This window comes from Aquarana catesbeiana, linkage group LG02 (assembly GCF_042186555.1).
Source record: "Aquarana catesbeiana isolate 2022-GZ linkage group LG02, ASM4218655v1, whole genome shotgun sequence".
NCBI lineage: Eukaryota > Metazoa > Chordata > Amphibia > Anura > Ranidae > Aquarana > Aquarana catesbeiana.
The window spans coordinates 414,239,953-414,266,040 of NC_133325.1; the positions used below are offsets into that span (position 1 = coordinate 414,239,953).

The 26,088-nt window shown below is 43.3% G+C and overlaps 1 protein-coding gene across 3 annotated transcripts in view; it reads right to left on the reverse strand.

The window, feature by feature from the left end:
• The window catches only part of CSMD2 (CUB and Sushi multiple domains 2), a 1,533,565-nt gene that overhangs the window by 175,417 nt on the left and 1,332,060 nt on the right, over positions 1-26,088 (reverse strand). For all 3 annotated transcript variants that reach the window (XM_073615428.1, XM_073615429.1, XM_073615430.1), the window contains 2 exons: positions 17,577-17,780; positions 16,797-16,921 (listed from right to left, as the gene is read on the reverse strand). In XM_073615428.1, the coding sequence (XP_073471529.1) occupies positions 16,797-16,921; positions 17,577-17,780 (329 nt within the window). The remainder of the gene's footprint in view (positions 1-16,796; positions 16,922-17,576; positions 17,781-26,088) is intronic.

Sequence of the window (26,088 nt, forward strand, 5' to 3'; positions counted from 1 at the left end):
GTGTAACATTTTGACTGTAAAATTACATATGCTGTCCAAAAAAGGGTTTGATGGGGTGTTAATGCTGTTAATGTACCTTTAAGTTTTGTTAAATATTAGTTTTAGGGTGAAATCAGCAGGTCCCTGGGGTGAGGAAGTTTAGTTCTTTATCCCATACTGTGCACAAAACATGCACCTGGGCTGGCTTCACTGGGAGTCCTGTGGAGATTTAGGTCGGGGAAGGGTTCAGAGTCTCAGAGACCACATTTTGTTTTCTTCCTAACAGGTTCACTAATTTAACACAGCCAGACCAAGCTAGGGAAGGTCAGTGTCTGTTTGTACGCTTAAGTGAGAGTCATGCTGAACTGTAAAGCTGGAGGCTGCGGCATGATTGCCAGTGCATCAAAAGTCTGTTGATAAACTGCTGTTGTTCCCAGAAAAAAGGACATAACTGGAATAAGAGACTTTGTCCAGCACATGGACTTAGTAGAGCTCGGTTGAGCAGAAACTTTGCTTTGCTGTTTCACACGTTTACTTTGCGGTTGGATGCCTGTTTGCTGTTACTTTGCTGGAATAAACAACCTGTTTATGTGAAGGAGGTGGACTCTGTGCCTTTCCATAGAGTCTAATGCCCACATAAGTTGATACTTTAATATTCATAGTCTGGGTACCAGTGCACTTTAAAGTGCACCTTCCTCTAGATATGTGCTTTCATGCTAAGTATTTGCATGCTAAATAATGTGTTGGCTCACAAAGATCAGCCCTTCTTCTACAATCTCTCTCCTACAATATCCTAGTTTAGGTGCCAGGATGTAAATAGTTAAACTAGTGTAAATTGCTCTTCTGCCTAGTGGTGGGGCTAGAGGCAAATCTATCTTTGGCAGATCTGCTTAACAGAATGCTTTAATTTGTTAGTTAAGGCTGTTCCTGTGTTCTGGTGCTGTAGAGTTTGCTTGGACTCCTCCCACCTCCTAGAAGATAGTAGAGTTTTCTAGAACATGGGTGGGAGTTAGGCAAATAGGCAGCATGTAGAAGTCTCAGCCAATTACAGGGGAGGTGCCCCTGCGCATGCTGCAATTTGCCTATATATTCAGAGAACATGTGATCTCTGGGTCCTTCCCTTCCAGGATGGTGGAGTGCACCAGCCGGGTGCAGGCAGGCTTGCCACCCCTGACACTTGTTGCCATGCAGCCTAAGGTGGTCGACCTGAGGGCCTGAAGCTAAACTAAAGGAGTGACCTTGGTGCTTCTGAAGAGCTGATTGAGAGGGAGCCGTGCCTGAGAATCTGTTTGAAACTCAAAGGGATCGCTAGCTAGAGATCTGAAGGGCTTACCCAATAGTAATTATTGCATGGGACTCTGCTCAGTTCTATTACTTTTGGACTTCCGAGCAGTTTGCCGTAACACTGCTTGTTCCTGAAGAGCTCTCTCTACTTGTCCTGCTTTACAAGGGACTATTGATTTCTACATTGCTACATAGGAGCATCTGTTCATAGCATGGCACTTCACCTGCTACTCAATTCTAGATAAGCTAGAGTCCTCAAAGTGTGTATATTTTTATTTCGGAGTATCCTACTAAAATCCCCTATTCTATTCAAGTTCCTACAAAAACAACACCCCTAGACTGGTCATTGATTACATCGAGCCTAAGTGTATGTGTGTCTGGCTGCAGAAAATACCTTGCACATGGCTGCTAGTGAAGAAATGAGGACTGTCAGTGTAATACTCAAGTGTCTCCTATGGGTGTAGCTCTACATACAGTATGAGTTATGAAAGGGGTAGACAAAATTGCTTATTACATCAATCTCCCAAGATGCTCCCAGGCCCAGGCCCATCTATACTAGACTGACTAGAGCTCACAGACTCATGTACCTTTCATGTGATCATAGCTGCTGACTTACAACTGCAACAGCTGCCTTGCAGTTAGCAGGCGATCGTGAGGTAATATGGTACCTCTGAAATGCCTGTTTGAAGAGGCATTTCACACTAAAGTCATTCTTCATCACAGTGCAACCATGTTAGTTGGACTTGCACTACTAAGGGGCACCAAAAACAACATGCTCTACCTTTTGTGTTGCACCGTGAAACAAAGCATTGTGATTGCGGCAATGTGGATGGGCACCACCTGGATTTACTGCACCAACATGTGAAAGGAGCCTTAATGATAAATGGTAACTTCTCTTGCAAAACTATACTGTTGCTGTATACAGTGACGTGTCAGAAATGTTTTCAAATAAATCTGTAAAGTTACTGAAAGGTTCACTTTAACAGATGGAAAATTATTCATAATTACCATAACTATGTCAGCTTAACTGCTATAAATATGGAAATTAGGCTACTTGGTGTCTGGGTCAGAATCTCTTGCTTCCAGTTAAAAAAAGCTCACTATAGCATGCTGAAACCCTTTTGGATCCAACAGGATATACAACCTTTATTTAGGAAATTTTTACAAAATAGCTACATTTTACCTGGTGCAATCTAAGGAACGTACATATTTGAAAACATTGTAATCTGTTACTTTTAGAACAAATCTGGACAGTATTTTCATTGTAACCAGCTAAAGATTATTGATTTGGCTATAAAGTTAAATATTCTGTGTGCAAAAGGATAGACTACATTTACAAAGAGTGCTAGCTATATCTATACATTTCCCATTAAATTATAGTGCTAAAGCTACTCCCTGCAATAATATATTTTATTCGTTTATACAGTACTAATATACTGTATATCACATTGTGCCATACACATCAGTCCCTGCCCCAGAGAAGCTTACGCTCCTATGTTCCCACCCACTAAGCTTACACTACCAGTCTCAGTGATGTAATAAGAAACAACCCTAAAGACAACATTTCCATTGCAATAAATCTAATAGCACAGCTAAAAGCCAGCTTTTACATTGAATTCATTTTTTCTGCAGACTTATGAAGTAGGCAGTGAGTCAGTTACAGGAGTAGGGGGTTGAGAGAAATCCAGCAACACACTGAAAATCCAGAGGCTTCCATATATTATTTTTGTGCTACCAAAGGCTTCTGAAGATTCCCACTGTGAGATACACAACACATAGGAAAACCAGTCCTGGCCACACATTTATGTAGCACTTTGCTACACACTAAAGCTGAACTGGTGTTCAGCTTTAGATTCACCCTATAATGGCGAACACTTTAGCAAAAAGGTTCAAATCTAATGAACCTCAGGATTTAAAGTCTCCAAAAGCAGCATTACTTATGATATCTACATTGTTCAAACAATGTCTCCTTTACACACAGAGCTGGCGCTGCCTTTGGCAGCTGCCTTAGGGCACCAGGAGGGGGGGGGGCAGGGGCCACTGATAAGGGGGTAGCACTAGTCATCCTGTACTGAGCCTGGGCCAGCAGGGGGCCCCGGGCAGCAGAGGAATCAGATGTGAGCAAGACAGGGGGTTGTTGCTACAGTGGTAGAGCAAATGCAGGAACCAATTCTCTGTGTGTCTCTTCCTGCAACAGCTGAAAGCTGGTTTCTCCTCCTCTCCCTCAACCTGCCCCTGCCGCAGGGAGAGACACAGAGGGGATCAGTTTCCGGTAATTGCCTCCCACCAAACCAATCATCCTCTCTGTGCACCAACCTCCAACCCCTGGCTGCCTGGGCCCCTCTCTGTGCCCCCTGACCCTGAAGCAACTGTGTTTACCATGCTTCCAGTTTTGTGAATGAACAGGAGCCTCTGTACAGAGCTTTCTGTTCATCCACTGGCCAGTGCAGCTGAGGCTGCAAAAAAAGGGATGGCAAAATTGATATCCTCAGTCCCTTTCTCTGTCTAAAAAGTGAGACCTCTGATATTTCACAAAAGTCCTGCCCCCCCCCCCCAACAGCATTGTGAAAAAATGAATACATAAAAAAGGGGGTTCTCTGGCTAATGCATAACCCCATCCCCTCATTACCACTGCCATTTAGTGGCAGTTCAGCACAGCTCAAATTTTCAATGATGTGTGCGCCCCATTACATTACAGGTGGGATGCACCTTTGCCTGTGTAGACATTCTGATGCTGAAGGATTTAATTGACTCTTATAAGCAGCTCAGAAAGTAGTCCTTGCAGACACTTCTTATCATAGGGCTGTGAAAAATTCTAATAGAATGTGTGTGCATTTATATGCCAACAAGAATTGCTTGTCTTCTTTAAATCTTTTCGATTGATTTGTCTAATAAATAGAATGAAATTTGGCAAAGCAAATAGGACATTTTCACCATAAGAAGTAATTAGGACTTGTTGAACAATGTATGGTAACAGAATATACACTGGCAGCTCTTCATGATAATACTGACAAACATCAGCAGGAGATCTGGCTAACAGGGTCTGATAGGAAATACAAAGATAAAACAAGGTGTCAGAACATGTTTTCTTCGCTTGGATACAAAGCTCACGTAATTTATCTAATTTCCAACCAAAATATCACGCGGTGAGTTCTGTTCCATTATTATAAAATTGAACAACTATGTCTCACCCAGAGTTCATCCACATGCATATACTGCCTATTAACTATCTACAATATAAACCGTTCTTTTTGACGCCATGCTGGAAATATGTAAAGTCCCTGCTTACTAACAAGCACACTGCTATCTGCAGAAGACCTCATTTCTGCTCTGTGTGTCAAAGAAGTTTAGACTACATAGAGGATATTTTACCCCTAACAAGAATGAACATGGCAGCTGCACCACAAAACATTAAATTTGGTGACATTGTGAGTCTGTGACGTTCGGAATGTCCCCTGGAGCAAGTTGGAAAAGCTACTAAACTGAACTTCAATTAAGAAACAAGCCATAAATATCGCACAGCGGAGTCTCTTCACTGAATGCATTCTGTTTAATGTCCAGGCCACCATACTGACAACAGGGACACAACGTTAAATCGGGGACTGTGTAAACGGTGCATTGAGTTTAATGACGTATTCACAGCACATAAACACTCAACGCAGAGATATATAAACTGAAAACTATAGCAGCATTTACAGCCGTGAAATACCATGCGCTGCCAAATAATTCTATTCACTAAAGAGCTTTGAAAGTATCATAAAGAGACCGTTTATTGTCAGATGTAAAAACTCTATATCCTCCAAAAACAATGTAAATTTACAAGCTGGCTATGAGACAAGCAAAGTAGTATCTTTCATATATAAAGTATGCAAACAATATATCAGGGCAGTGCAGGAAGAAAATTGTGTATTAAAGATGTCAGATAGAGAACCAAGATAAAAAATAGCAGATTCAAGCAACTACTGTATAACACAGTAAATCATACTTTGCAACTGGCTGTAGGGGCATTTAATGAAAAGCTGTGAATAATATACAGTACAAGCTGCTGCCATCTAATATCAAGGTCTTGAGTTTGACTATGTTATCATTGTACTGGCTTTCTGTGAGTGTTGCCTGTGGCTCTTTAGGTTACATCCGGAAGCATTCATTTACCTGGTTTCTGCATCTGGCTCTTTATGTCATGATGGTGGAATGCTAATAGTTGACTTCTCTACAAAGAAATATATAACATGTTGCCGCTATACAATGGGCCGTAAAAGTCATAGGAACTTTCATAATAGTTCTAGGTAGTGTTGGGTGAACAGTTTGGCCCGAGCATGAGTTTTGGAGGAACATTGGATGTTAGCCCCATTCGAGGAACACACAAATTTGCAGGGTGTTCAACAGGTGTTTGCTCTGCCGAATGCCTTGCAATGCACTGCGTTGTTAAGGAGCGGGAGCGGGGAACAGGCCCTTGCGTCCTTAACAACCGATGAGTCGTTAGCTGTCAATGGGCTTCCTCACTGAAGGCTGAATAAAAAAATGAAAACATTTGCCGGTAAAAATATAGTAAAAAAAATTGGACCCAGCATGCACTGGTCCGTGATGTCACCAGGTGACATTGCCAGGTGGCCCCGCTCTTACCTATATAAGAACTGTCAGACGACGGAGGCATTCGGAGGTCACTCGTCAATGAGTGCGGAGCATTTTCTTTTTTGAGTGCGGTGGGCATCATGATTGACGATGGATTTACATCGGAGGACACTTTTTTTTATTTTTAAATAAAGGATTTGTCAAAAACTGTCTGTGTTTTTATTACTTTTTGACACTTTTTTGGTGAATGGGTAGGGGTACTATGTACCCCATACTCATTTACATAGGGGAGGGGTCGGGATCTGGAGGCCCCCTTCTGGAAGATTCCGATAAGCCCCCCACCCGCAGACCCCCACAACTACAGCCCAGGGTTGTGGGGAAGAGACCCTTGTCCCCATCAATATGAGCCCCCCGCCTCAAAGCACCCCCCATATGTTGAGATTACATGGCCTGAAATGGTTCTGGAGGGGAGCGCTAGCTCGCCCCCTCCTGACCTGCTAAGCTGCATGCTCGGATAAGGGTCTGATATGGATTCTTTGGTGGGGTTCCACTTAGTATGGCTCATTTTTTTTTTTCTTTAGAAATGTAATTTTTGCTACTGTATACATGCTACAGATGTGCTACTTTACAGGCAGACTAAGGGGACTATATTTAAAGGAATTTTTCATTTTTATTGTTGCACTTTAACAACTTCCGGACTGCCCAACGTGGATATACTACTACTACTTTGACGTTAAATACCTTTCTTATGGCAGCAGCTAGATGCCATGACCCTGGTGTATTTATCCAGGGCCGGCGATTCTCTTTCACATAAAAGTGGTCCCAGCGGCGGATGGGCCACGGGATCACTTTCCGGGGCAGCGGGAGAGGTGCCCCCTGCTGCTTTCCGGACATTATCGAAGAGATTAGCAGCAGCGGAAATGATCGGATCCGATGGACAGTTGAGCAGGAAGTTGAGTGAGGGCAAGATGGTCCCCACTCGACTCTTTGCCCTTGAAGGACCGGAGCGAATTTTTCCTTTCTTTTGTTTAAAATAAAAATTCTATTTTTTTATTGATTTTAAGTGTAAATGTGAGATCTGAGGTCTTTTTGACCCACAATTTTACATTAAAGAGGCCCTGTCCTGCTTTTTTCTAATACAAGGAATGTTTACATTCCTTGTAATAGGATTAAAAGTGATCAAAAAAGTTTTTTTTTTAAGGGACAGTGTCAAAATAAAAAATTGAATTTAAAATAAATAAGAAAAACAAAAAAATGAAAGTGCCCCATCCCTCCGAACTTGCATGCAGAAGCGAAAGCATAAGCCCCAACATATGTAAACGGTGTAAACGATGTTCAAACCACACATGTGAGGTATTGTCGTGATCGATAGAGTGAGAGCAATAATTGTAGCACTAGATCTCCTCTGTAACTCTAAAATGTTAACCTGTAGAAATTTTTAAAGCGTCGCCTATGGGGATTTTTAATACCGAAGTTTGTCGCCATTCCACAAGGCTGCACAATTTTAAAGAATGACATGTTAGGTATCTAGTTACTCGGCATAACATCATATTTCACATTATACAAAAAAAAAATCAGCTAACCTTACTGTTTTCTTATTTTTTTATTCAAAAAAGTGTATTCTTTCCCCCAAAAATTTGGTGTGACATAAAGTATTGCAACAATCTCCATTTTATTCTCTAGGGTCTCTGCTAAAAAATATATATATATATAAATATAAATATATATATATATATATATATATATATATATATATATATATATGGTTGGAGCCCTATGTCCGATATGGACATAGATAACATTTATAATTAACATAAGACTTACCATCAGAAATAGACCTGGAAGGGTGGACTTACCATATGAAATGGACCTGAAAGTGTGCCTTGGTCTAATGGCCGGTATGCCAAAATAAGGGGGCAAAAACATTCAGGTAGGGGTGTAGTTTTATTAGATTTATCTTTGTTTATTGAGCAAGTTTGGTGAATGCCTGTGCCGTTTCCACCTAAGGAGTGGGGATGTACCGGGCGAGGTAGGCAGCATTTCCCCTGCTAAATATCTTAATGATGTGGTCTGGGACCTATGCCGAAATGCTGCCGAGTCTGCCCCGATACTGAAGAGTGACCGGAGTACTGACTGGGGTCGAGGTGTAGACTGCGTAAAAGAACCCACAGGTGTTTGATGAACTGGCGGGCACTCGAGGGTTTGCCTGAAAAGGTAATAGGGGACTAGAGTTTGAGTGTACCGGTAGGAGTAACAGTAGGCGTTCGAGTATGGTTACAGGGCACCGGGCGTTGTTTATTTTATGGAGATGGATGTCTATTGCGGGGCTTGATTGCTGGGTTTTAGACGCTGCAAGGTGAAGGAAGAAATGGTGTTGGTAGGGAGCCGACTACACAGAACTTGGCCTGCGGGATTGCTGCGGGTGAACTCGCTGGGCCGCCAGAACCCGTAGTAGGCTAAGTTAATGACTGCTATATGGTCAAACTAGGGAGAAGGCCAAATGGTGAACTAGTAAAGATAGTAAACATTTCCCCGAGGCTGGCAGCCTGGAATGAACATACAGTGGACATTGACTGGTGTTTGCCAAGATAATTGCACCAGCCTGCACAGGAAGGACATAACCGAGCGATGCGGACCTGGCTTCATCAAGAAGATTGCCTCGGACCGGTTGTCGGAGGCGAAAGCCCCGGCCTGTCCTGTCCAGATATGACCCTAGAGTTGAGCGGCTGCCATGACCGGGTATAGCTTGAAGAGGGAGGAAGTCCGTGTAAACACGGGGTTTGGAGTGTCTCTGAATGCCATGTTCTTGTAGACCAATGGTGGCCAAAATTTGCAGCGAAGCCTGTGGAGGCTGTGGCATCTGTCACTACCTGGGGTGATGAGGGCGACATGGATGGTATAAACATTGATATACCGATCCACGTAGGACTTTCCGGCATTGATAGGTCCACTACCGCCGACCGTCTAAATTAAGGATCTACAAGGGGTCCTGTGTGTGGGAGAGGAAGACACAGAATATCGATCCTGGGGAAATGACCTGTATCGCAAATTTGAGCATTCCCGGGAAAGACTGAAGCTGCTTCTTAGTACACACCCGTGTATGGGTGAAGTCTTGGGGAACTGGCCTGATGTGGGTCCGCTTGTCAAGGGGGGAGGCTGGCCTGCGTGGAGTTGTTAGTTCGGAAGAGGTTATTGTAGACCTCGGTTCCGGTTGTTGAGTTTTGGAGACCGCAAGCTGAAAGACGTAATGGTTTTATCAGCGAGTCAAGTGGTGTCTACGTAGTACCTGACTGCTAGTGCCAGTAAAAGTGAATTTGTTAGGCCGTAGAAAACCACAGAAGGCCAGGTAGCTGGCTGCTTAGATGACTAGACTGGGGAATGTGGGTTTTGTGACATGTCCGTAAAGATGGCAGTTGTGATGGGCAAGTGTTGCCGTTAGCTTTTGGCTGATGCTTCTGGATGCCACGTAGAAGGGATCTTACTGTATGGGCCGTAGACACGGACAGCTCTCTGGGGTCCTGTAAGGACAGGAAATGCTGGATGCTGGCTAGGTATAGCCTGATGGTGTTATGAGAAGGAGCCAGCTGTGTGTGGTAATACGATACCTGGTGTGGGATCGAACCTGACCTAAGCGAGAAATGATACAGAAATGACGAGTGGATCGTATGTAGATGCCACTGGAGACAACTGGCCGATTAAGTGCCACTGAAGAATGATGTGTGACTAATTGTGTGCCACTGGAAATGTGTTTTGTACTTATTGCTAGAAGTTATGCTAAGATGCGAGGCCTGCAACGATTGCAAGAGTTGTGCTTAAATACGTCAATAGAGATGTATTCGCAGTGATTGTGAGAAGTCCGTATTACTGTATGTGCTTGCACGGACTGCCAGGAGTTATGCTTGGATGCGTGTTCGCAACGATTGCGAGAAGTTATGTTTGGATACGTGTTTGCAATGATTGCAAGAAGTTATGCTTAGATGTGTGCTTACAACAATTGCAAGAGGTTTGTGACTAGATGCGTGCTCGCTATGATTGCAGAAAGTTATGCTTGGGTGTATGCTTGCAATGTTTGCAAGAAGTTATGCTAAGATGCGTGTTTTGTAATGACTGTAAGAGTTGTGCTTAAACGTGTGCTTGTAACGATTGCAAGGGATTTTATGTCGCTGAAGATGTATTTGTGGTGACTGTGAGGAGTACGTATTGCTGCACGTGCTTGCAAAGACTGCAAGAGTTATGCTTGGATGTGTGTTTGCAACGATTGTGAGAAGTTGTAATTGGATGCGTACTTGCAATGATTGCGAGAAGTTATGCTTAAATGCATGCCCGCAAGTTTGCAAGAAGTTTATGATTAGTTGCGTGTTTGAAATGATTGCAAGAAATTGTGCTTGGGTGTGCTTGCAGCGATTGCAAGAAGTTATGTTTGGGTGCGTACTTGCAACTATTGCAAGAAAGTTGTGCTTGGATGTATGCTTGCAACAATTGCAAGAAGTTATGTTTGGATGCGTACTTGCAACGATTGCAAGAAGTTGTGCTTGGATGTGCGCTTGCAACGATTGCAAGAAGTTATGTTTTGGATGCGTACTTGCAACGATTGCAAGAAGATGTGCTTGGATGTGTGCTTGCCATGATTGCAAGAAGTTATGTTTCGACGTGTGTTTGCAACAAATGCAAGAAGTTTATGCTTGGATGCGTGCTTGCAACGATTGCGGGGAGTTTGTGCTTTTTTTTTTTTTTTTGTATGAAATTTAGTCCGATATGAACTGGTTATAAGGTGTATGAAATGAATCCGATACGAATCTTTTGTATGTTGTATACAATGACTCCTGAAACGAATCAGTTTGTAAAGTGTATGAAAGGATACCAACATAAATCGGATTGTGCGACTATAAGGGGGGATAGTAGTAAGGCGAAGGTTTTAACCAATGAATTGGGACCATGACTGAATTTCTAAGGAAGACGGGGTGTGGCTTTTTTTTTTATATATATATATTTTTTTTTTGCACTTTGACTGACCTAGAGGAAATGACCGATGACAACCGGTGAAGGATCTGACTACCTGACTTAAAAGGTGATTTGTAATGTGTTTAAGCGACAGATGCATGAAATTAAAATAGAGTGGGTGAAATGTCTATGCCATGACAGAGGCACGAATCGGTGTGCCGTGACTACGTTTTAATGAAAGGTGATAACTCTTGAAGGTTTTGCTGGCTAACTTGAAGCAGTAACTTGTAAGATGATTTGCAATCTAGTGACAACGAAATGATTTGAAATATTTGCCTTGATTATGAAATGAGTGAAATCTCTTGCCATGACAGAGGTCCGGCTGGGTCCTGCCGTGACTGCAATCGACCGTGAACCGGGCTCTGGAGCATGTACTGAAATGAGGCAACTGAAAAACATTGGTGCACACCGGGACGAATCGGTGCATGTTTGATGCATCTGGATTCGAATCGGAGCGCAATATGAAACAACGAAATGACAGAAATGTTTTCACCTTGACCGAGGCTCGAATTGGTTGTGCTGCATTTGCGACTGGCAACGAACCAAGCTCTGGTATAGGTATGGATACGGCCGAAACAACTGGGGAATTCCGTGACGAATCGGTGCATCGTGGATGCGACTGGTTTCGAAACGGTGATGCGATATGTGGGAGTAAAATGAATTCCCATGACAGAGATGCGGATCGGTGGCCCGATGTCTGCGCCTAGCTACGATCCGGACTCTGGAGCATGTTCAGAAATGAGGCCGAGCCCTGGGGCACGCCGTAACGAATCGGTGCATCGAAGATGCGACTGGATTAGAACCAGAGCGCGGTAAGTGCAGGTGTAACAGTTGTTGCCATGACAGAGGCGCAAATCGATCATGCCGCTGTTGCGGCTGACTGCGAATCGGACTCTGGAGCATGTACTGAAATGTGGCCAATACCTGGGGCACGCCGAGACGAATCGGTGCATTTCCATGCGACTGAATTCATATTGGAACGTGATACGTGGCAGTGAAATGATAACCATGACAGAGGTACGAATCGGTGAGTCGTGACGAGCGACTGACAATGAACGTGACTCTGGAGCATGTACTGAAATGAGGCCGTAACTACTGGGGCACACCGGAGTGAATCGGTGCATCTTTAGATGCGACTGGATTCGAATCAGAGCGCGGTGCGTGACTGAAATGAATGAAATGATTCGAAATGGTTTGAAATGTTAGAAATGTTTAGAAATGTTCTGAAATGAGAAATGACTTGGTATCGAACTGACGTCGATAAGAAATTGCGAATTGTGAATCACAACGGTTGTCTACTGACGCGTGGTAACAATTTAGACATGCCTGAAATGAAGCGACGTCTACGTCGCGGTGGTTTTTCAAATAACGAGAAATGGTAACATAACGATGGTGCGAGTGGTATGCATTGCGGTACGTTGTGAAATTTGCGAGTGATTCGTGAGTCTGATATCACGGTTTAGTGACATGATATCTAACAATGCGTGAAAACAAAAGTCCGACGGGACCCTACCTACGACAGCCGAGCTGGACGCGTGGTACGAACTACGAATCGGTAACACGGACTTCGAAACTCTCGAGCACGGAAATTGCGAATGCGGGAATTTGCGAGACAAGAACTTGCGAACGCTGGTATTCGAATCGTCGGCTTAGTGACGTATACCGCGCACAGGAAACCGACAAGCACCACAGGTGAGCGGGCTGCTTAAATACCCCCCGGGCTCCTCCCATAAATTCAGGCCACCATACTGGCCTTCCTACATATATATATATATATATATAATGTTTGGGGTTCTAAGTAATTTTCTAGCAAAAAGTCCTGATTTTAACTTGGGAACAACAAGTGTCAGAAATAGGCTTGGTCCTTTGCATCATTAAAATCACTACTCCTTTAGAAACAATTGTTGTTAATGGTTGTTAAAAAAAATGTTTGCATTGATACATGTTCCCCGGGGCAGTACCCGGACCCCCATGCACTTTTTATGGCCAATTACTTGCATATAAGCCTTCAAAATGGGAACCTTAAAATTTTCAAGTTCGGCTCCCATAGATTTCAATGGGGTTCGCTGTTTCTCGGGGGGGGGGGGGGGGTGTTGTAGTTTTAATAGGTACCAACTCTGAGAGGAAGCTCCCCCCCCCCCCACTTTTCCCTACCTGCAACCTTCTGGAACATATCATATGTCCCAGAATGATGTGAGTCCATCCACAAAGCAAAGCATTATTCATGCATGTGCAATGGGAAGCTGGGTGTAAAGCAGCAAGGTGTCACAGCTTGCTTCCCTTAGTAAACATGTCGGGGCCAGGGATTGAAAGACCAGCGAAGAACAGGCCCAGGTGAGGACGGCACTGGATCCTTGGACTGGTGAGGTGTCCTTTACAGTACAGTATTTGTAGCTACTGACTACCTTTTTTGGTTAAAACTGAAGAAGCACTTTAAATACTATTTATCACTGGTATTCCATACAGAGTGTGCAGCTGCAGTTGCCAAGTTTTTCAATTTTTTTTGTGGTTCCCTTAAAAAGGAACTCCGAGCTAAGATAATCTCAGGCCCTCAGTTATACATCCCACATTTACAGAATATTTTATCTCATTCTCCTTGAAAACATACTCCATCTGTACAGTTTAGCATCCCTCCTCCCCAAAACTATGGTGATGAAACTAACATAAATGATGGTGTGATTTCAAGAAAAAGATATATTTTTGGAATTGCTGCTTTCTTAGTCGTCTAACCCTGCCAACACACACACCTTCCCATTCGGTCGCCTTATTGATCCAATGGTAAGCATCTCCACGGACTAATTCTTTAATCAAAGAAACAGAGCCCACTGACTCTGACTGCTATCCCTCCCTCTCCAGGTCTAAGTATAGCTGTACAGGTAGAATTGTTTATGAAACTTTTGCTAGTTTAATTAAAAAAATAAACTCTAATTATTTTTTAATGACTACATAATTGAATTAAATTGTGTTTTTATATCAGCCTGCAATCCAGCTTTAAGTATAGAAGACACTGAATGATAGCTTCTACTTTACTGAACAAGCTGCAAGGGCTTACTCATTAATAGAGGCCACATTTCCTGTGATTATGGGCCTGTGTCATTATAGGTGTATCTATCAGTCTTTCCATGGTATTTCGCTTGCGTGCTAAACATTGGTGGTTGTAAGGCAGCTGACTGTGAGCAAAATATATGTACTGCAATTTGCTTCCTGTCATGTAAAAACTTGCCGCACTGGTTCTGAAAAATAGTCATTTGCACCTTGTCACACCTGATGCTAATTAATGTGAGCGACCACAAATTAAACTCATGTATAATGGCATGGCAAACTTGCAAAAGTTTTACAAATACATTTAATAATATGTTGGTGAAGAATTCAAAGTAAAACTCCAGTACAATGATGCCCAGGTTCTACACTGACCTATGACACCAAGGATGCACTTTATCAAGTTGTGCATTCCATTCTGATATCAAGACATGTTCTTGCTTGGGTTTTACTTTTTTTTTCTTCTTTAGTAAAAAATGGAGAAATGCAGGTCATTGTGTATACTGGTATCAGGATTACAGTTCCCCCATATAGAGCTGTAAATTTACACAGCACTTTACACATATTGTACCTTCCCATGTCCCTGTCCTCAGGGAGCTTACACATCCTATTTCAGATATTATATTTCTAGATATATATAATAAAGCTTAGTAAACATGGGCCGAATGTTGGTTCAATAGAAGCTGGCCAACATTCGGCCTTTGTGTACTGCAGCCGGGCCAGCTTCTGTTGAAGGGGCATGACCGAAAAAGATCTACCGACTGGCTCCCCTTCAGCGCTCTCAGCCAATGGCTGAGAGCGCTGACCAGAGTGTTCTGGTGGGGGGGGGGCTGTCCCCCTGTCAAAATACAATAGAACAGCAGGGGAGATGGCTGTACTAACATTGGATTGTTAGTACAGCGGCTCCGACCTGAGCTGTCAGGTTTTTTTTTGGTAATAACACACACTCATGTGTGCACTGTCAGCTGAGTGGAAATAGAGTGGGCAATTAAACTCTCTGTGACAAAATATCCGTAAGACAGAGGTTCATACAAATCAGGAGCAAGTAGCAAACCCAAGGGGTGCTGACTTTGGACGGTTGCAGGCTTGGATACAAGCTAGAAGGGACTCCGTGAAAATGCAAAACAAAGAGAGAGCAGCGCCATCTAAGTGCAGCAATGTGATCACATTTATTCCAAAGATGGCAATTAAAAGCTTACAGGATAAAAAAAGGTAGCATCGCATGTGGAGTTGTATGGTGGTTCATCCTCTCCCGGGGAGGAAAAGCTGCAATCAGGGGAACAGACAGTCACTGATTCTGGCTGGCTACGCTGGTGGCTCCCAGCGCTTCCAGGGACTCAGATGAGCTCAGATGCAGTCGCTGACGTCACATCCGGATGGAAGGTGGAGTGGGGTAGTGCGCGCGTTCGGAGCATGTGTGCTCCTTCATCAGGCAATGTCATCACATTTCTGCACTTAGATGGCGCTGCTCTCTCTTAGTTTTTTTTGGTTCAGCCCGCTGGGTTGAACGAAAAAAAAATTGTAGTGTGTACTAGGCTTAAGGCCACTTTACACAGGATCCAGCTAACCTACTAGCATATCTATAGAGCATTGAAGGAAACCAGAGTACTCAGTGGAATCCCATGTAAGCACAGATAGTGTCTTGATCGGTATTCAAATCAAGGACCTAGTGCCGCAAAGGCAAAAGTGTTACCACTAAAGTTGGCCATAGATTAATCAAAATTCAGCTGGTTCAACAGGAACAGTCAATCTCCTGCAGTGCTGACCAGTGTATTCTGGCAGAAGGGGCGTCTCGCTATCAGAATACAAAACCACAGCTGGCTGATCAAAAAATTTGATTCCCCCATCCACACAATCGAGGTGGATGCACGGTGCCATTGTATTCTGATAGTGGGGACGTCTACGCTGTCCGAATACACTTATCAGCACTGCAGCCAATTGGCTTATTGAGTGCAAATTTTCCAACATTCCCATTCGAGAGAAGCCGATCATAAGACTTGTCTCTAGCAGGAACGATGGATCAATGGATCAGAATTTGTCCAGGTCAGCACGGCCCGGACGAATTTCAATCTATGGCCAGCTTTTGCAAGGAAAGTTGCACTTTGTCCTGGAATATGGTGCAATATCATTCTGTAAAGAATACACAATCTCATACAAGGAAAGAAAAAAACATAATTTTTGCTTGCACATGGTTGGATGATGAAAATCAGCAATGCTACACCTGATTTACTAAGCTCTAGGAAAAATCTCTCTGCAAAAGTGAACAAAATATTAGCATAGTGCAAGCACACGTCTTACACATTGGCCACTGCCACCTAAACCAATGCAAGCCATAAATATCAGCAGACGTAAACTAAACAATCTGAAACGTCACAGTCACTGTGCTACAGTACACAGAAAATAGAGAGTCTATTTATCAGTGTTTTCATGTGTGATTTAAACAACCTTCACCCATACATTTTTACATAAGATTTAAATACAAATTCAATAAGACAAATGTGTTTTTAGATACCTGAATGAAATTCAGTTCTACCCACACACTACAAGTCAGTGCAGTAATCCAAGCATGAAAAATTCCTGCACCTGTCACTGCAGGAGCTTCCTGTAATAAAGACTAGTAACTGCTGCCCACTCTTCTTGTACAGGGTGAATGGTCTTGTATCCTCCCACTTGTAGTTTTCTGTAGGCAGTCTGTAGTGGGTGGGTACATGTTGGGTCCTTTCCATAGCTCTTTTCTCTGCACAGACTATGTGCAACTTATTGATTATATCACTGATTATTTTATAAGGTAATATCTGGCTTTACAGAGGCATTTGGGGCACATAAAGTGGATTTATCTTTAGTAGCTAATGAGAAATATACCTAAATAAAAATTTTTGTTCCTGTAGTTCAGATTATGCCCAGGTCTGTTGCACATTTACCTGAATTCCTGCTCCCTCTGGCACTGTGATCTTCCACACACAATTCAAACTGTTCAGATATGGCTCAGGGAATCCTGGAGATAGGATGGTTCCTTTACGTTCAGTCAGATTCCCACCACATGGTACTAATTAATGAAAATATTACAAAAACTATATCAATGAGAAAGAAAAGTTGTAATACTCAGAGTAAATGCAATGTCGTGTGCCTGCTCTTTCATTTGTGAATAGTGCTATGGATTATTGCTCATTATGACACTTTGCACTGGTACTAAATAAAGTTGTTTATGAGCTATCTCAAGACTTGCTCTCTTCTTTGTTTTTTTCCGAATAGTATAGTCCAATAATGATTAACAAGGATATAAACAAGCCGTCTGAGAGCAGCACAGCATGTTAACCCCATTCTGAAAACAACAATTATGATCAAAGCTGTAACTGAAACCCAGGAATCTTGTGAAACGGGCCCCTTGTTTCTCTTACAATAGTTGACGATTCTGGTCAGATGTTTAATAAAATAAGTAATAGTTTGTTCTTTTATAAATGCCTACAGGGGACTCGAATGGCAGATAAACTGGAAACACTATGAAAGAAAATGAAAAGCTGTTACATCCTGTATAAAAAGGAAACGCAATAATATGTGACTGACCAAAGCATGGGTACTTTATAACATCCATTCAAATAAAGCGTCCAAAAAAATCAAATGAAAATATGAAGTATTGTTCAAATTGTCATCAAAATTACAAGTCATTTACGCACAAAAGAAATGAGATCTTGTCTACCTACCAACACATGAGGGCACTGAGGTGTTCCATTGTGCCAGAGCTCCAATCACGGCCTGACATTCAATGTTTTTGGAGTCTTGCAATGCGTAGCCAGGAATACACTCAAACCTCACAACGGCTCCAACCGAGAAATCATTTCCAATGCGGCGGCCATATTTGGGCTCTGGTACTGAACTGCATTGAGTGGCACTGGTACGAGGCACAGCTTGAGGGCAGAGCAATTAGAACAAGAGACAGGAAAGAAAAAAAGAATAAGAAACATTAATGCATAATAATAAAAAGAAAATACTGAATTATTCAGTCTGACTTGATAAAACCAGTGACAATATAACAATAACCCCATTTAGATTCAGATGTAATTAGGAAACATTTAGAAAAACACATTAGGGGAGATTTACTAAAACTGGTGTACTCAGAATGTGTGGCAGTTGTGACCAATCAGCTTCTAACTTAAGCTTGTCAAATTAAAGTGGTTGTAAAGTTCCATGCATTAAGATAAAAAAACCTTCTGTGTGCAGCAGCTGCCCCAGCAACCCTAATACTTAGCTGAGCTCCATCTCTCACCAGCGATGTCCATGAGTGCCTCAGCCATCCAGGACTCTCCTCCTGATTGGCTGAGACACAGCAACGGCACCATTGGCTCCCATCAAAGTCAGTTTGCCAATCAGGAGCAAGAGGGGGCGGGGCCAAACTGGGGCTCTGTGTCTAAATGGACACAGGGAGCTGTGGCTCGGCTTGGGTGCCCCCATAGAATGCTGTTTACTGTGGGGACACTCGACAGGAGGGAGGGGCCAGGAGAGCTGAAGATGGACCCGAGAAGAGGGGGATTTGGGCTGCCTGTGCAAATCCACTGCACAGAGAAGGTAAGTATAATATGTTTGTTATTTTTAGAGAAAAAAATTGACTTTACAATCAGTTTAAGCTTTGACAATAAAGCTTTGGGGGTTAAAAATGTGAATGCAAGTTACTTGCTAAGGGGAGAACCTCTGGGGGAATCCAGGATGGAAAAAGATCTGTGGTCCTAGTAGATCACAGACTCAGCAACGGCATGCAATGCCAAGCTGCAGCAAGCAAAGTTAGCAGATTATTATCTTTAAAAAAGAGAATTTACCATAGAGATAAAACGATATTCCTGACACTTTAAAAAACTCTGGTTCTGCCACATCTGGAGTATGCCAACCAGTTCTGGTCACCAATCCTCAGGAGGGAGGTGCAGGAACTGGAGAGAGTCCAGAGAAGGACAACAAAGTTAATAAAGGGAATAGAGGACCTAATTAACGAGGAACGGCTACAATCATTAAACGTATTCACTCTGGAGAAGAGACACTTGAGAGGTGATATGATAGCGATATACAAATACCTCAATGGCGATTCTGGCATATTAAAAAAAACTATTCAGTCTCAGGGAGCGTAAGAAGATTTGTGGCCTTTCAATGAAATTAGATGAGAAGCAGTTTAACCTTAACCACTTAAGGACCGCCTCACGCCGATGTACGTCGGCAAGGCGGCACGGGCAGGCAAAATCACGTACATGTACGTGATTTGCCTCCCGCGGGTGGGGGGTCCGATCGGACCCCCCCCGCCGCCCGAGGCGGTCCCGTTTGTTCCCCCGGCGATCGGAGATGAGGGGGAGGCCATCCGTTCGTGGCCCCCCCCCTCGCGATCGCCGCCGGCCAATCAGATCACTTCCTTTGCTGCTGTATGCTAAACAGCAGCAAAGGAAATGATGTCATCTCTCCTCGGCTCGGTATTCCGTTGCAGCGCCGAGGAGAGAAGACATCAATGTGAGTGCACCAACACTACACAACACAGTAGAACATGCCAGGCATACAAAACACCCCGATCCCCCCCCCGATCGCCCCCCGATCCCCCCCCAATCACCCCACCCCCCTCCCTGTCACAAACTGACACCAGCAGTTTTTTGTTTTTTTTGTTTTTTTTTTCTGATTACTGCATTGGTGTCAGTTTGTGACAGTTACAGTGTTGGAACAGTGAGTATTACCCCCCTTTAGGTCTAGGATACCCCCCTAACCCCCCCTAATAAAGTTTTAACCCCTTGATCACCTCCTGTCACCAGTGTTGCTAAGCGATCATTTTTCTGATCGCTGTATTAGTGTCGCTGGTGACGCTAGTTAGTGAGGTAAATATTTAGGTTCGCCGTCAGCGTTTTATAGCGACAGGGACCCCCATATACTATCTAATAAATGTTTTAACCCCTTGATTGCCTCCTAGTTAACCCTTTCACCACTGATCACCGTATAACCGTTACGGGTGACGCTGGTTAGTTCGTTTATTTTTTATAGTGTCAGGGAACCCGCCGTTTATTACCGAATAAAGGTTTAGCCCCCGATCGCCCGGCGGTGATATGCGTCGCCCCAGGCAGCGTCAGATTAGCGCCAGTACCGCTAACACCCACGCACGCAGCATACGCCTCCCTTAGTGGTATAGTATCTGATCGGATCAATATCTGATCCGATCAGATCTATACTAGCGTCCCCAGCAGTTTAGGGTTCCCAAAAACGCAGTGTTAGCGGGATCAGCCCAGATACCTGCTAGCACCTGCGTTTTGCCCCTCCGCCCAGCCCACCCAAGTGCAGTATGGATCGATCACTGTCACTTACAAGGCACTAAACGCATAACTGCAGCGTTCGCAGAGTCAGGCCTGATCCCTGCGATCGCTAACAGTTTTTTTGGTAGCATTTTGGTGAACTGGCAAGCACCAGCCCCAGGCAGCGTCAGGTTAGCGCCAGTACCGCTAACACCCACGCACGCACCGTACACCTCCCTTAGTGGTACAGTATCTGATCGGATCAATATCTGATCCGATCAGATCTATACTAGCGTCCCCAGCAGTTTAGGGTTCCCAAAAACGCAGTGTTAGCGGGATCAGCCCAGATACCTGCTAGCACCTGCGTTTTGCCCCTCCGCCCGGCCCAGCCCACCCAAGTGCAGTATCGATCGATCACTGTCACTTACAAAACACTAAATGCATAACTGCAGCGTTCGCAGAGTCAGGCCTGATCCCTGCGATCGCTAACAGTTTTTTTGGTAGCGTTTTGGTGAACTAGCAAGCACCAGCCCCAGGCAGCGTCAGGTTAGCGCCAGTACCGCTAACACCCACGCGCACACCATACACCTCCCTTAGTGGTATAGTATCTGATCGGATCAATATCTGATCCGATCAGATCTATACTAGCGTCTCCAGCAGTTTAGGGTTCCCAAAAACGCAGTGTTAGCGGGATCAGCCCAGATACCTGCTAGCACCTGCGTTTTGCCCCTCCGCCCAGCCCAGCCCAGCCCACCCAAGTGCAGTATCGATCACTGTCACTTACAAAACACTAAACGCATAACTGCAGCGTTCGCAGAGTCAGGCCTGATCCCTGCGATCGCTAACAGTTTTTTTTGTAGCGTTTTGGTGAACTGGCAAGCGCCAGCGGCCTAGTACACCCCGGTCGTAGTCAAACCAGCACTGCAGTAACACTTGGTGACGTGGCGAGTCCCATAAGTGCAGTTCAAGCTGGTGAGGTGGCAAGCACAAGTAGTGTCCCGCTGCCACCAAAAAGACAAACACAGGCCCGTCGTGCCCATAGTGCCCTTCCTGCTGCATTCGCCAATCCTAATTGGGAACCCACCGCTTCTGCAGCGCCCGTACTTCCCCCATTCACATCCCCAACCAAATGCAGTCGGCTGCATGAGAGGCATTTTCTTTATGTCCTCCCGAGTACCCCTACCCAACGAACCCCCCAAAAAAGATGTCGTGTCTGCAGCAAGCGCGGATATAGGCGTGACACCCGCTATCATTGTCCCTCCTGTCCTGACAATCCTGGTCTTTGCATTGGTGAATGTTTTGAACGCTACCATTCACTAGTTGAGTATTAGCGTAGGGTACAGCATTCCACAGACTAGGCACACTTTCACAGGGTCTCCCAAGATGCCATCGCATTTTGAGAGACCCAAACCTGGAACCGGTTACCGTTATAAAAGTTAGTTACAAAAAAAGTGTAAAAAAAAAAATATATATAAAATAAAAAAAAAATTGTTGTCGTTTTATTGTTCTCTCTCTCTATTCTCTCTCTCTATTGTTCTGCTCTTTTTTACTGTATTCTATTCTGCAATGTTTTATTGTTATTATGTTTTATCATGTTTGTTTTTCAGGTATGTAATTATTTATACTTTACCGTTTACTGTGCTTTATTGTTAACCATTTTTTTGTCTTCAGGTACGCCATTCACGACTTTGAGTGGTTATACCAGAATGATGCCTGCAGGTTTAGGTATCATCTTGGTATCATTCTTTTCAGCCAGCGGTCGGCTTTCATGTAAAAGCAATCCTAGCGGCTAATTAGCCTCTAGACTGCCTTTACAAGCCGTGGGAGGGAATGCCCCCCCCCCACCGTCTTCCGTGTTTTTCTCTGGCTCTCCTGTCTCAACAGGGAACCTGAGAATGCAGCCGGTGATTCAGCCAGCTGACCATAGAGCTGATCAGAGACCAGAGTGGCTCCAAACATCTCTATGGCCTAAGAAACCGGAAGCTACGAGCATTTTATGACTTAGATTTCGCCGGATGTAAATAGCGCCATTGGGAAATTGGGGAAGCATTTTATCACACCGATCTTGGTGTGGTCAGATGCTTTGAGGGCAGAGGAGAGATCTAGGGTCTAATAGACCCCAATTTTTTCAAAAAAGAGTACCTGTCACTACCTATTGCTATCATAGGGGATATTTACATTCCCCGAGATAACAATAAAAATGATAAAAAAAAAAAAAAAAATGAAAGGAACAGTTTAAAAATAAGATAAAAAAGCAAAAAAATAATAAAGAAAAAAAAAAAAAAAAGCACCCCTGTCGCCCCCTGCTCTTGCGCTAAGGCGAACGCAAGCGGCGGTCTGTCGTCAAACGTAAACAGCAATTGCACCATGCATGTGAGGTATCACCACGAAGGTCAGATCGAGGGCAGTAATTTTAGCAGTAGACCTCCTCTGTAAATCTAAAGTGGTAACCTGTAAAGGCTTTTAAAGGCTTTTAAAAATGTATTTATTTTGTTGCCACTGCACGTTTGTGCGCAATTGTAAAGCATGTCATGTTTGGTATCCATGTACTCGGCCTAAGATCATCTTTTTTATTTCATGAAACATTTGGGCAATATAGTGTGTTTTAGTGCATTAAAATTTAAAAAAGTGTGTTTTTTCCCCAAAAAATGCGTTTGAAAAATCGCTGCGCAAATACTGTGCGAAAAAAAAAAAATGAAACACCCACCATTTTAATCTGTAGGGCATTTGCTTTAAAAAAATATATAATGTTTGGGGGTTCAAAGTTATTTTCTTGCAAAAAAAAATAACTTTTTCATGTAAACAATAAATGTCAGAAAGGGCTTTGTCTTCAAGTGGTTAGAAGAGTGGGTGATGTGTGACATACGCTTCTAAATGTTGTGCATAAAATGCCAGGACAGTTCAAAACCCCCCCAAATGACCCCATTTTGGAAAGTAGACACCCCAAGCTATTTGCTGAGAGGCATGTCGAGTCCATGGAATATTTTATATTGCGACACAAGTTGCGGGAAAGAGACAAATTTTTTTTTTTTTTTGCACAAAGTTGTCACTAAATGATATATTGCTCAAACATGCCATGGGAATATGTGAAATTACACCCCAAAATACATTCTGCTGCTTCTCCTGAGTACGGGGATACCACATGTGTGAGACTTTTTGGGAGCCTAGCCGCGTACGGGACCCCGAAAACCAAGCACCGCCTTCAGGCTTTCTAAGGGCATGAATTTTTGATTTCACTCTTCACTGCCTATCACAGTTTCGGAGGCAATGGAAAGCCCAGGTGGCACAAACCCCCCCCAAATGACCCCATTTTGGAAAGTAGACACCCAAAGCTATTTGCTGAGAGGTATAGTGAGTATTTTGCAGACCTCACTTTTTGTCACAAAGTTTTGAAATTTGAAAAAAGAAAAAAAAAAAATGTTTTTTCTTGTCTTTCTTCATTTTCAAAAACAAATGAGAGCTGCAAAATACTCACCATGCCTCTCAGCAAATAGCTTGGGGTGTCTACTTTCCAAAATGGGGTCATTTGGGGGGGTTTTGTGTCACCTGGGCATTCCATGGCCTCCGAAACGGTGATAGGCAGTGAAGAGTAAAATCAAAAATTCACGCCCTTAGAAATCCTGAAGGCGGTGATTGGTTTTCGGGGCCCCGTACGCGGCTAGGCTCCCAAAAAGTCCCACACATGTGGTATCCCCATACTCAGGAGAAGCAGCTAAATGTATTTTGGGGTGCAATTCCACATATGCCCATGGCCTGTGTGAGCAATATATCATTTAGTGACAACTTTGTGCAAAAAAAAAAAAAAAAAAAAAGTGTCACATTCCCGCAACTTGTGTCAAAATATAAAATATTCCATGGACTCAATATGCCTCTCAGCAAATAGCTTGGGGTGTCTACTTTCCAAAATGGGGTCATTTGGGGGGGGTTTGTGCCACCTGGGCATTTTATGGCCTCCGAAACTGTGATAGGCAGTGAAGAGTGAAATCAAAAATTTACACCCTTAGAAATCCTGAAGGCGGTGATTGGTTTTCGGGGTCCCGTACGCGCCTAGGCTCCCAAAAAGTCCCACACATGTGGTATCCCCGTACTCAGGAGAAGCAGCTGAATGTATTTTGGGGTGCAATTCCACATAGGCCCATGGCCTGTGTGAGCAATATATCATTTAGTGACAACTTTTTGTAAATATTTTTTTTTTTTTGTCATTATTCAATCACTTGGGACAAAAAAAATAAATATTCAATGGGTTCAACATGCCTATCAGCAATTTCCTTGGGGTGTCTACTTTCCAAAATGGGGTCATTTGTGGGGGTTTTGTACTGCCCTGCCATTTTAGCACCTCAAGAAATGACATAGGCAGTCATAAACTAAAAGCTGTGTAAATTCCAGAAAATGTACCCTAGTTTGTAGACGCTATAACTTTTGCGCAAACCAATAAATATACGCTTATTGACATTTTTTTTACCAAAGACATGTGGCCGAATACATTTTGGCCTAAATGTATGACTAAAATTGAGTTTATTGGATTTTTTTTATAACAAAAAGTAGAAAATATCATTTTTTTTCAAAATTTTCGGTCTTTTTCCGTTTGTAGCGCAAAAAATAAAAACTGCAGAGGTGATCAAATACCATCAAAAGAAAGCTCTATTTGTGGGAAGAAAAGGACGCAAATTTCGTTTGGGTACAGCATTGCATGATCGCGCAATTAAAAGTTAAAGCGACGCAGTGCCAAATTGGAAAAAGACCTCTGGTCCTTAGGCAGCATAATGGTCCGGGGCTCAAGTGGTTAAACTGCATAGGGAGTTTCTCACTGTCAGGGCGTTAAGGATGTGGAATTCACTTCCACAATCGGTGGTGTCAGCAGGAAGTATTGATATGTTTAAGACAGGTATCATAGCAAACACAGTATACAGGGATACTGGAAATGATTATGAGCATGCACACCTACACAGGTTGAACTGGATTGACTGGTGTCTTTATTCAACCTTACCAACTATGTAACTAAGTAATAAAACCTAGAAGCTGATTGGTTACTATGCACACCACATTCTGTTTGCACCAGTTTTAATAACTCTCCCCCATTATTACTCACTGATTTTATTTATTTTATATAGCAGTTGTTGATATATACATAGAAGACCCATTTGAAGATATAAATGAGGATCCAAGATGCTAAGTAAACAACATCCTTCCTGGTTAATGCTCCATGGGGGTCACCTTGCCTTTACTCCAAGCCACCTGCTGACCTATTTTATGATATCACCAGAACAGGATGAAATATTTTTTGCAACATCATTAGTTCCAGGAGACATTCTGTTATATCTCGCAAGTAGAATTATGTTTGTTTCGGTTGACTTACTAATGCAGTAGAGACTGTTCCCTTAGGACACTTTCTTACTGATCCAGTATGGTGCAACGAATCGGCAGGTTTTGTGCAGGTTACCTGCGCTTTGCCATAGACTTCTATTGCATAGGGGGGTTTTGGTGCATTTTCAGGAAGCGCACCAAAACTGCCCGATGTAATATAAATCTATGGCAAAGCGCAGGTAACCTACACAAAACTGACAGGTACACTGCACTGCACCCGGGGGGCGGGAAAACCACAGACTGATTTTATGGTTGTGGGTTTAGTAACACTTTAAGTAAACACACACTTTGCAATGTGAACAGTCTCTACTGCTTCAGCAAATACACCTATTGTGTCTACCTACAGAGCAGCTTGACAATTACCCCCCTACCTCCCTGACCTTTACCATACAGACCCTTTATGCTCCCCAGAGCCCTGAAGCACCCTCTTGCTCTTTGGTTCCCCTGATCAAGACAAAAAGCTATCATTCCCATACAAACAATGTTCACAAACTACAGTTTGTATCGCCTATGCATCATGGATTAAATATTAAAGCTATACTATCAAACATGTTATTTCCAGCAGCACAATAATAAATACAAATACAGCTACATTGTACAA